At 42.9% G+C, this 12,781-nt stretch overlaps 1 protein-coding gene across 3 annotated transcripts in view; it reads right to left on the reverse strand.

The window, feature by feature from the left end:
• The window catches only part of DOCK9 (dedicator of cytokinesis 9), a 126,887-nt gene extending 115,280 nt beyond the window's left edge, over positions 1 to 11,607 (reverse strand). For all 3 annotated transcript variants that reach the window (XM_068677512.1, XM_068677567.1, XM_068677483.1), the window contains exon 1: positions 11,334 to 11,607. In XM_068677512.1, coding sequence (XP_068533613.1) covers positions 11,334 to 11,447 — 114 coding nt within the window. In that variant the 5' untranslated portion in view covers positions 11,448 to 11,607. The remainder of the gene's footprint in view (positions 1 to 11,333) is intronic.
• Between the last annotated feature and the right edge of the window lie 1,174 nt (positions 11,608 to 12,781).

A 12,781-nucleotide genomic window follows, 5' to 3' on the forward strand; every position in this document is an offset into this window, starting at 1 on the left:
TTCCTGTCGCAAGGACTGCTTCTCCTATGACTGCCTCCTGCAAATTTCATAGAAGAGCTCTGTCAGTTAATGCTCTTCAAGAGCTCATGCTTCTTCAGAAAGAAGGAATCAAGCCAAAAATGCTTTCTGGCCACAACTGAGTTTTACACTTCAGATAGAATAAAAGACTTAAGCGCCTGATTTTTTAAAACTAGTCAGAGCTTCTTGTTGGGCATGGATTATTTTTGGTGACCCTCAAACACACTTTCAAGACTGGGAAGAAGGGGTATTCAGGGAATTACAGGGCATTCAGACTCACCCCAGTCTCTGGGAAAATTACGAAGCAAACACTGCAAGAAGCCTCGTCCAGCCATATAAAGGACTAGAAGGCAGCTGCAAGTAGACAACATGGATTTACCACAGACGTATCGTGCCTGCCCAACCTGTTTGCCTTCTGTGATGGCTGGCTCACATACACGGACATCACAGTGGATATTGAAGAATGCAGGTGAAACAAGGCCTCTGACAGGCTCCCAAAGCATCCTTGCAGCCAAACTGGGCAGACCTGACAAGGATGACATCCTGGTGGACAAGTTGAACATGCTAAGCAGGCTTCTCAATACAAGAAAGATACTGACGTACTGCACTGAGTCCAGCTGGGGACCATCATGATGGTTTAGGGGCTGCAGCATAAAGCATGAGAAAAGTTATGAGACCTGAAGTGAAGGCCAAAGGGAGCTCTTATTGCTGTCAACAGCTACCTAACAGGAAGGTTGAAAGAAGACAGAGACAGACTTGTGTTGAAGGTCCAGCCACATGACAAGAGGTAACATGTGAAATATTTCATTTACATATGATAATTTTATTTATTTTTAAACACAAAGATGGCTAAATACTGGAATCAAAGTCTCCATTTTTGTGGATATTAGAACTGGATTGGCATAGTCTGAACAACCATACCTGCTTTGAGCAGGGGGGTTGGACCAGGTGACTTCCTGAGATTTTCCTTTCAACCTATACCCTTGCATGATTCTGTGGCCCTGCATCAGGTAGCCACACACTGACCACAGAAAGAGGAAAGATCCAAGAGAATTCTGTCCTTCTGACAAAAGCTGCTATGATCACTGCAGAAGGAATCTTGACAACAGCACGTCTGGGTTCCCATGTAATTTTGGATGAGGATCTGTACACTCAGCAAGGCCCTAAGAAGAGATTTGCATCAAACAGAAATGAAAAAAACAACTACTGTAACATTAGAAACACTAACTATAGCGCCAGGCTGAAGACCAGAAGCAGTTTACCATCTGTGCAGGATGTCAAAAAGTCAAAAACAATGCTTATGAAAATTGGAACACTGGTTCTGTCACATCCAGTCAAGGAAGCTGTCGGAGGTGGCTAATAACACAATAAGCTAACCTTATTAGACAGGGGAATGTTTGTATCTATCATGTCTCTTGCACATTTCAGTAAGTGGGAAGGAGGCTTAAATATGACGCAACCCAAGGGATGCCATTTCAGCGATTATAATCTCGCATACTTAGTATCACGTACGTGCTGATAGAGAGCTGCACACAAATTTACAGCCCCACTCGGTACCAAATGCTAAATACCACAGCTAATACTTTGCAGTCACACCACGGGGAGCTGCAGAAAGGTCTGTCTTCTCACAAGCCCATTCTACCTGTGTAAAAACACATTTCCATCCACAGGTGAGCACTGGGAACTGCCAGGAAAGCATTCACCCTAAAGTCAAGCTTAACTCAAGTCTTCCCTGAGGCAGACATACCAAAGATACCCCAAAAACTTCAGGAACTTGTCCAAGCCAAACTAAACCGAGCAAATGAACTGTCATGGTTAAGCATGAGACACAAAACACCTCCTTTTAACCATTTTGTATTTCAGGCCTTAACACAGCATTTCTGGTATTGAAATATGCTCACAGGACTCCATCTAGTGGTTACCTAACTTTCAGCCTTCTGAAGTTGACACTTTCAATCTGGGCTCTTTAAGTAAGTGAGATGGTAGCCATCATACAAATGTATTATTATTAGAGAGCAATAGAGTAAGTCACTAATTACAAGAATTTCAGAAACACCAATGAAACCATGCCAAAATAAATGACAGTCAACAGTACAGTAGGCTAGAAAAAATAGTTCCAGACCCATTTTTGAGCAACCATAGGTTGGGAAGAATATCAAAAACTTCAGATCTCTTATACCCTCTTACACTTTTAATCCCTTTATGGATGTTACTCAGATTCAGGTTTTCCTCCTTTGCTTTGTTACTAGTTTGTTCAGGAACAAGTTCCAACCTTCCCTCCAGCAGATCAGGAACTGCCAAAATATTTTGCTGGAAGTGTTTGTTATTTATCCCTTGAACTCTACCACAAGATTGTCTACAGCAAATTTCCCCTCCCTCCCATTAGCAACCTTGCATTTCACCTGAGAGAAAACCTTTTGGATCGTGCTGTATGCTAGAGCCAAGAAGAATTCATATCCAATTTTATTGGACCATCTGAGGCCATCCACAATCCCAGGCAAATAACTCCAAGGTGATAACAAGCCTGGCAAGCAAGTCTCCCAGGACAATTCCTGAAGGAAACTAGAATAGCATCGTTCAAATAACTACGATGTGTGTCGGTTCCTCATTAACCTGAATACTCTTTTTAGACTGCCTGAAGCTTGAGGTCCAACATGAATTTAAGGTCTCCCTTGGACTAGCAAACAGTAAAGGGAAGCCACCTTGAACAATCCTAAAGGCAACAAACCTGTTAAAATGAAACCAAGAGCTATCTTACTATCCTTTTCCTCTCCCATTGAAAATATCCAACTCTTTCTGTGGCACTTGTGTTGCTCTTATTCTTGAGCATTCCAGTACTCTCTTCAGCAGATGGAGGCACCGAGATCATCTCTCTTTTACCAATGTCAAAACACAGGCATCCAAATACAGGCTCTGGATGTGCAAGCTGAAACCAAATTAATTTCTACCAACTTGGAGGCACTGAATTCTGGACCCATGAAATCAACTACATTTCACTTATAATTACACACAAATTGCAAGTTACATTCTGCATTGATGCAAACAAATCTAAATGCTTTCTCTGCTTAAAATTATGACAGCATTACCCATTCTGAGTATAATGTGTAGTCCCTCTTTGTGTGGGGATTAACTCTACAGCAGTAAAAATATAAACTGCTCCCTTATCTCTGAATTCACCCAATAACTCATTCCCATCCAAGGAGTACCTGGAAGCAGTAAAAAAACCACTGTAGCCTGTGCCTCCAATTTCCAGATCAGTATCTGTCGCCATGCTATCTCCTTGAAGTCAATAGCTACAGCTCAGTATCAAAAAGCATCCAGTAGTACACAAAGCAGCAACTAAGGATTGTTTATTTGCACAATGGCTCTATACTACAGCCTTTCCTGCTTAGCAGCTCCAGCTCAGCATTACTCTTTCTCAGCTTTGTAGCAATTAAACATAAATCTTGAAGGTTTTTTTAAGCGAGGTCACTCTAAATCCCACTGCATGAATAACTATGTTTCTTAGCAGAAGAAATTTCAAAAGGGAGTACCTGATTTCATTGTCCATGCACAAACTCACCCCTAAAAATTAACACAACTTTAGAAGTGTGGGGTATCATTTTCAAAAGAGAACAGTTTTGTTGGTTTAGTGTCCCCTAATTTTTATTTTTCTTATGGTGATACTTCTAGGAAAAAATAAAAATAAAAAACTTTTCAAGAGTACTACCAAAACAGTCTGGAGAAAAAGTCAACCTCAATGAATTTTTTCTTAGTTTTCTCAGTATTACAAAGTTGGCATCTCTTCCAGACCTACCATTATTGACAATATCATACATAACAAGGCCTTCTTTACATTTAATGTCTCCATGGAAATCCTGTGAATCAGATTTTTCAGATGATGCTCAAATGACTTATTTTTCCCTCCTTGCTGTCTCAAGACAGTAGAAGGATCCCAAACCATCAAGGTTTTTGACACAACAGTATTCAAGAGGCTGAAAACCAAATTTCCCTCTTATAATACCTGACATCCTCTCCTTCAGGTGTTGAGTAGACAGAAATTCCAGTTAGTCCTGTAACAGCACCTTTTTCTTCAGAGAGGGCTCCAAAGCAGAGCTTGGCCTGAGCCCAGCAGCTTCAAAGTAGAAATCCAGTTAAAGCCTGGAGTACGTGGTGGCGTCAGTGGTATCCAGGCTGAATCAGTCTGCAATCTGCTTCCTTCCTTGGGACACGGGGCTAAGGCTGCTTTTTAAGAACAAAGTAATCTACTATCTTACAGAACAAGTATACAGAAGAGTGAGAGAAGAATGGCATCCCTCCCCGCCACAACCCTGGAGATATCTTTCTTGCTGCTTTCCCTTTGCTCTGGATACCCACCAGTAGCCCCAGGCTGATACCTCTACCTTAAATAAAGCACAGATTCACAGATTAAGGTCACAGAACAACAGGACAGTTGAGGCTGGACTCTGGAAGTCATCTGGTCCAACCCGCTCATACTGGGCCACATTAGCTTCACCAGTCTGAGGAACCAGATCCAGCCAGAGTTTTCAACAAAGCTACTGGATTGTTTCTTTCTAGTTTTTCCCATTTGAACTGCCAGAATCTCCAAGCCAGGCAGCAATCTCTGGAGCCAGCAGAATGCAGAAGATAGTATCTGAATTCCCCGTTCCTGCTCTCATACCTGAATCATCAGTCAGATGAGGAGATGACAAAGTGCAGTAACAGATGCAGTAACTCAGCCTTATACCAAGCAAGAATCCCATTCCTCACCCCTGCAGTCAGATAAGGATTTTTCTTTTCTTAATGTTTCTGCACCAATGCAGCTATTTTGTTCAATCAGTAATAACGGGAGTGCTGCAGACTACCTCAGCTACAGATGTTGGATTTTTCTGACCAAATGTTTGTGCTCCAAAACAATTTCCTTCATAAAAATTCCCTTCAGAGTTCCCGCTCAACTTTCTGACAACCTTTGGACGTCTCGTATACCTTTTTCCGAAGCAAAGTCCATTGTGCCAATGAAATTCTGGTTCTCGTTTAGTACTACAGTCTTGTTCATAAAATGAACTAAACTGTTTTTGTGGCCCATAAGACTTTTTTTTTTTTTTTAAATCAGGAAGTCTCTATTTTGCATTAATATATGTTCACTTTCATTATCACAAAAAGAACTTTAAGTATCTTTACAGAAAAAAAACCTACAGTATTCTCACAATACAACACTTACCTACCATTTTTTCACCATACCTTGAATTTAATCATCGAAGTTACATTAGTGCTTCTAGAGTAAGACAGAATACAAGCCTTCCTGCACAAACCCATCTATCCTCTACATTAAGGTCTGAAATAAGTTTACATACTCAGAATGATTGGAGTATCTTCTTATCCTTCTATAAGATGCCTTTATGCCTTTTTAGGCATAAGTTATTTCAAAAATCTTTCAATGGGAAGAGCACGAGAAGAGCAAGATAATACCTGGATTACTTAGGCAGCTTTATGCCTTTTATGCCTTGCATAATTAATGCTTTTGATGGACTCAGACAATCTAAGGAGAGGAGAGCAGGGAAGAATGAATTTGTCTTTAGCTTCTTCCAAACAAAGCTTGGCCTTCAGTATCTACATCAAGTGGAGTACTTGATATAATTCAACCTCAAAACCAAAACTAAATGCGAGCTAGGGGAGAAAGATTTAGGCACATTTTTAATATAGAGTAGTTTTAAAAGTCAGTGCATTAGATAAGTTCTTCAAAGTCCACCACGGATTTCAGGTCTAAAGAAGAGTTTGTTGGACTCCAGCGATGATAAGGTTACAACCTTTTGTCATCTCCGTAAGGAGCCACCAGCACCAAGTTGCCCCTCAGTTACATAAAGGAAAGCAATACATTTCTCAGAAGGATGCGATCAAACTTCCTGTTATCTGGAAAACTCAGCTCCCCTTAGTTGCTTCAGTGAGTCACCAGCATCTTTTCCTGACTATTTTTAAAGCAAACATGCATAAGTTTTGCTGTCTTGAAGCTACCTCAAAAAACACAAACCTGGTTAAAAGGTCAGATTTTCAAATCATTAAGCGTGCATATACATGCATATATGTGATGGTTATCTAATCGCAGGCACACGCTGCTCAGGGGCAAGTGGCCACTCAATCAAATTGCCACTCTTGCTCAATGTCACTTGAACAGCAACACCCATACAACCCCACCACCACCACCCCAGTTGATAATAAAGGTCTAGTTTTCAAAACCAGTAATGACAGACCTTTTTGAAACATTGCCCTAAGAGCACAATGCAGCAGAAGCAAACAGACGACTTGAAGCTGGATATACTGTTTTATGTTTATTGCATAAGATGTTTAATATGGGGAGAAAATAATCAGAGTTGTGAAATTCTCAGGGTTAATTTCAGGTGTGATGAGTTCTGCTTTTATCGAGATACAAATATGTGATCTTGCTTGGGTTTGAAAGGGCACGAGTAGGAGGATGAGAAGTTATGCTGTGGTATTCTGCACTGCATGAGAGCTGTTGCCACCATAGATTTCAAGCCCAATCCAGCATCACGCTCTACATGACATTTGCTGCACTAGAACAACTAGCTTTAAAGCACTTAATCCTCTATTTTAAACATAATTATCTTTAGCAGGCTAGGAAAAGCTCTAACAATGAATAAAGAAATGAGATGTAGCTAACAAGAATGATCCTGTGCCACTTTTGGGGTTAAATAAATTTTCGTTAACACAAAAAATCAGCAGTCCTAAACCTTCCCCCCTCATGTTCTCGTTCTGGAGAAATTCACTGACATTTAAGATTTAAGCAAGTTTAAAGGTATTTATTAATAGAAATGTTAGTGCCATAGTCCAGCCTCTGAATCTTCTCAACCACAAAAATGTCTATCATACTCAGTAAGTCTTCTCAGCAGCACCAGGCCTGCCAGAAACAACAGTTTCCTTACCCGTGTTTTGTATCCAATCGAAAAGGTTTCCACATGCACTTTGCTAAAGTAAAATTAGCACGTTTATCGCAAAGATCATACCTTTCCCGAAGGAAATAAAAATTGGCAGCGTGTTAGCGGTGCATACCATAAACTAAAACAACCTCTTCAGGGCTGAGCATCACGTTTTTCCCCCCAAGTAAAGAGAAGGTTCAACAGTTCAGGGAGTAGCTGAATGAGCTCTACCGTTTGCATCGAGCTCCTCCGAGGTGAGATGGATGGCTCACCTTGATGTGAGATAGGATGACGCTCACTGGCAGCCACCGTTTTTCCTTCAACACCTTTAGTATCAGTTCACATCTCTCTGCTTTCACTCACCCATTCATAACAATTTGCTTCTTCCAGATCCTTTACGTACTTCGTTTTTCATCCCATTCACAGAAAGCTCAAGCTTTAGCCACTTTTCCATCTTTTCTGTACCCATCAGCTCTAGCAGATCCCAGTCCCCATGCCCAGCCTCCCTCCAGCATTACGCACCACTTTGTCAGTTCCCTCTCCTAAAGCCACCGACAATCTCTTTCTATACTAACCCAGCAGCTGAAATCTCACCTTTAACAAGGTTCCAAATACTCCTTTCACCATGTACAAAGAAGACACTTTGCAGAAAAGCACACGAGCCCTCTCTGTGCGCAGATTATACATAAGGATGCACAAATCAAGAAAAATACCAAACTAAAATGAATATTGCATAATCCTCCCAGTAACTGCATTACTGGAAAAGCACATCAAAAACACAGTAATAATAGAGCAAAGACCTGGACTGCAAAGACAGACTTTGCGTGTTCTAATCAAGAACAAGTCTCCTAAATCAAACAACAATAACAGGAAAAAAAATAAGGTTACCAGCGAGTTTGATCAGCCATCAAGGATTTGTCAGGAGATCCAAGCACTGTCTCTGTGATATACTGACTTTCTGCAACATCTGAAAAGCTGAATTTCTGCAAGACTTTTAGAACTCTACCAGGTACCTGAAGTCACATACAAAGCCCCAACACGTACTGAGATGTGACAACTTCAGCCTTCAAACCTGTTTTGTACATCCAAATCAAAAAGGAGAACTTCAAAGGATAATCTGAGAATCATACAGATTTCTTACTGTTCTCCCATATCTCCCGTTTCTTCTGTGCAACGTTGATTTTTATATGGGGGAGACAACTTTTGCAAAGTTATTTGGGATATGTAAACCTTTTAGTTATCTGCATACACAATAAGGGCATTTTATTGACAACTAGGCAAAGAGCAGCCAAATCGGGTTGACATTCTTTTAATTTCTTATTTATCCACCCTTAAGCGTAAGCTTAATTTAGCATGGGGTAGAACGCATCATTTTGTCACTGAGATCATTTATCATTACCACATCATTGAACAAGACACCACATGCCACCCCTCTGGTCCTACTGATCCATATAGGACGTGTTTTGGTTAATCCACCACGTTTTAAACTTGTCGCTTCCAGTTGCACATAACGCTGAAATTGCATTGAATCTTTCTAAGATTACTGGTTGAAGAGGCAGACTTGCTATCCCCGCAGTCTTCCTCTCCAGACAGAGGTATTTGTTAGGCCAGAGGAACCAGCACTAAGTCACACAGCTAGTCCAAAGACAAAATAATGACAACGCACAAGAAAACCAAATTCAGCGAGGATGCTACTGCCATGCAGAAAAAAAGCGAAACCTGAATGCAAACCATGAAGATATACCTGATGTGCCATATCCTGCAGTGAGAAACTGGTTGCTAAATAATGTTGTCAGCTCTGCCAGCTGTACCTGTTGGTCCTGCAAACTAAATCAAACTGCACGAGTGCATGAGCTCCTAAAAGTTGACAAGATAGCTCGCTTAGTTCTGCAGTCAAAGTTAGCTTGGCTAGCCACACCTGCTAACTCTTCCACCAAGCTATTTAGTCTATCACTTGCCTGAAAATCTCTTATTTTTAGCTCCAATTAAGAGCAATCTGAAAATTTCAGATATGGCACGCTGTCCTACCGACGTGCTATTTTTAATCCCCTTTCATGAATATGATGCTAGGCACGTTTACTCAGAAGAGATGATAAGCATGTTTCAGAAACACTGCCTAATAAGCCTCATTTAGACATGAGAGATGCTCTTTTTTTTGAATAGTGCAAGACTGGCTGCATTGTTTAAGGCACAAACATAAGGAATTGTTAAACAGCAGCTAAAATAAAGGTTAGAAAATATGTAGAAGCTTATAGGTATTAGCAGTTCACTTCTGTGTCCTGCTGCATGGATGATTTTGCATCCCTTCTCAGCAGATTCTGCTGCAGGGGCGTCAGAAGCACTCTGTGGCTGCACACATCTGGACAGATTATCTAGCAAGAAGTGCTAGCCTGAATTCATTCTTTCCTACCTCCTGATTCTAGACAGCAAGCCCAGTCAATGGAAAATAGGTTCAGCATTTTGTCAGTATTGGAAAGCTTCAGCGATGAACAAGTGCTGACAGTAAGATCACATCAGTTACCAGTGCTGAACAACGTTATAAGCAAGGCATTTTGTTGACAACCCAGTCCAAAAAAAAATCCAGGGGGAGGGCAGTGCCCTATCAAAGAGCTTTTAGAGGCAGCTTAGGAGGGAAAAAAAAAAAAAAAAAGAAGTGTCTTCTTCACAGCAAGCAATATAGAGTATTCTACAACTACTTTAATATTGGTAGGAATGCTGTGTTCACTGTAACAGCACAAGAAACTTTTCTGGTAACAGAGCCCAGAGAATTCAGCAACTCAGGAGCCAGCCAACTTGCCAAAGAGAGAAGTAAATACTTTATAAAATTCTTTTAGAGCAAAGAAAAATAGAATCCCACCTAAACTCCTCCTCTTAAAAAAATAGTAGTAATACGATTTCATTCCAAATGTCACAACGCTCGATGAAAAGTTACAGCAAATTTAAAGGAGGAAAAAGTTAACTCGTAAAGAGAGGAACATCTGGCATCACTAGACTTTTATGACATGATTTAAACAGCGTGCGAGGAGGAACAGAGGAGTTCAGTGATAAAGTAAACAGTACTTGTGATAGTAGGAAGGACATAACAGCAGGGGCAAAATATTGCTGGCACGGGAAGGTGAGCTCCAGCACAAAACTGTACAGGAGAGAGATGAGGACTCTGCTCTGTGCAGCAAGCTAACAGAAAAGGATCACTAACCTGCCCTGACCCCAAGTCTTTATTTTTGCTTTCGAAAACAGTGAGGAAGGGCCTTCTACAGGACAACACTGAGCCAGTACACCACTTGCTCTACTAACACCATCACTTCTTTTACCTCCTTAGAGTTCTGCAGAACATGCTGTTGGGGCAAAAATACCTCAGATATTAATGAATAATGCCACTGTATGCGTTTGATCAACATGAATGAATTAAAGAATCAGAAAAAGAGTTTCCACCTCAACTCAATGACACCAGCTATAAGTGAAGTGAGGAAAATACTCCCAATGAATGGGGATGTGTTGGGGGCTGGGGACAAGGATTGCTGATTACTACAGAAAAAAGAAGTTACTTACATCATGACAATCCCTAAGTCTCCCACTCTTTCCAGGAAGAAACTTCATCCCTGGAGAAGCGTTAATGTGTACTAGATGCTTGCTGCATGTACTTGTGCTGGTGTCTCGTGGAAAGCTGTCATTACGCAGGTGGACCCTGAGCTATTCATATGGGAACTTGTATTATATGTTCCTCAAACCACAGTCAAATAAAGGGTAATTTCCCTTTAGAGCTACCAGTTGATTAAAGAAAGCCATGCCTTTGAGTTACAGCTACAGCATTTACTACTCTCACACATAACTGTGACACAACAAACTATGTGCTCTCTCAGGAGGTACAAGAAAAGTTGGAGAAGGCCACGCTTAGCATTAACAAGAGCGAAAAGCAAACAACCCGGAGCAGCTTCCACTGTTGGAAACCCCAGCGCCGGAATCTCTGTGCTCCCACAGGGCTAAGAGCTTCCTGAAACATCCCCCTCGGGGATAACCAAGCCCCACGGCAGAAGAGCCCCAGGAGGGGAGCTCTGAGGAAAACCTTGCCCAGGCTGTTTAAGATGTCGTCACCTGAGCGCGGCCGGGCCAAGAAACCGTACCTCTGCGGGCTGGTCCCGGCTGCCTCACACACCTCGGGGCTGATCCACCGCCAGAAGCCGAATTAAGGCAGCGAGATTGCGAAGGGGGAGACTGCGAGCGGGGAAGCACAACCAGCACGGGCAACGCAGGAAGAAATAAGGTGTTAAAGCGCTCCTGCGGGGACCCACGCTGCATGCTGAGCATGGATGAGCACTAGGACGAACCCCCCCCCGCTTCCAACGCCTCCCCTCAGCGGCGGGCTGAGCCCAGACCCCCTGAGGAGGGGCCACCCCCGGCACTCACCAGCAGCACGGAGCCGCGCACCACCTCGGACACGCTCTGCCGCAGCTCGGCCGCCGTGCCCGGCTTGCTCAGCGCCCGCGTGAACTTCCGAGTCTCCGCCGCCGCCAGCGCCATGGCTGCGGCCGCTCCCGGTGCCGGTGCCCGTGACGGGGCCGGAGCCGCTCCCGCTCCCCTCAGGGCCCGGCCGTTGGCGGCGGCCGTTGGCTGCGGGCGGCCGTTGGCGGCGCGAGCCCCGCCGCGGGCTCCTGTCAGGTAGCCCCGCCCCCTCCGCCCGTCACGCCCCGCCCCCTCCCCTCCTCCTCCCCGCTCTGCCCTCGCCCAAGCCCCGCCCCCACCTGTTCCCCCAGCCGCTCGCCCATTGGGCGCGCCGCTACCTGCCCGGCCGCCGCTCGCCGCCCTCATTGGCTCAGCGCGGAGAAAGGGGCGGGGCTAGCGGCAGGCGGAAGTCGCCGCCCGCTTGCTCGCCTCAGGGGCCCCGCCCCTACCGGGCTGCCCCGAGCTGCGCAGCGGCCGCAGCGGGGCCGGGCCTGGCAGGGCGGAGCCGCCTGGTACTGCCCTGCCCCGCTGCGTTATCCCAAAAAGTGCACATATACATCATATATATACATATACATCATCTATATATACATATACATCATATATATATCTGTGTGTGTGTCACAGAATCATCTAGCTTGCAAGAGACCTCCAACATCTCCCAGCCCAACCTCTGACCTAACACTAAACCATATATATATATATATATATATATATATATACATATACATATATATATATATATATATATCTCCCACTTATAAGCTGCCCCACTTAGCTGCTCAGAGCTGGGAAATACCCTTCAAAAAAAACCCTGCAAAAAAAAAAAAACTTCGAAAAAAAACCCTACCCCCCAAAAAAATAATGGGAAAAACCCTACCAAAAATAACAGTAATAATAATAATAAAAAAAAAAAATCGAAAAAAAACCCTACCACAAAAAAAAAAAAAAAAATGGGAAAAACCCTACCAAAAATGACAATAATAATAATAAAAAAACACATTTGGAAAAAAACCCTACCAAAAAAAAATCAAAAAAAAAAAAAAACACCTACAATAAATAAATAAATTAAAAACTTCGAAAAACTCTTTAAAAAAAGCCCTTCTAAACTGCTGGGTCCCTCATGAGAGGCTGGCCAGAGCATGCACCAAGCGCCCCAATAAAACGTTTCAGTGCATGGAGGGTTGGACGCCACTAAACCCAGCACGCCCTTATATTGTTATATTTTAATATAATGTACAATTCATTTCTAGGTTGAGCTAAATAGAGCCTACTACTAACAGAAAATGAATATGTGAATGGAGTAGATGAGGTAGGGGAGGACTTCAGGTGGCAAAAAAAAAAACTAATGGCGTGGTTGTATCCAATCACCCAACCTTTAGGGTTGGAAAAGCCCTACAAGACCATCTGGT

This window comes from Anas acuta, chromosome 1, assembly GCF_963932015.1.
Source record: "Anas acuta chromosome 1, bAnaAcu1.1, whole genome shotgun sequence".
In the NCBI taxonomy this organism is placed as follows: domain Eukaryota; kingdom Metazoa; phylum Chordata; class Aves; order Anseriformes; family Anatidae; genus Anas; species Anas acuta.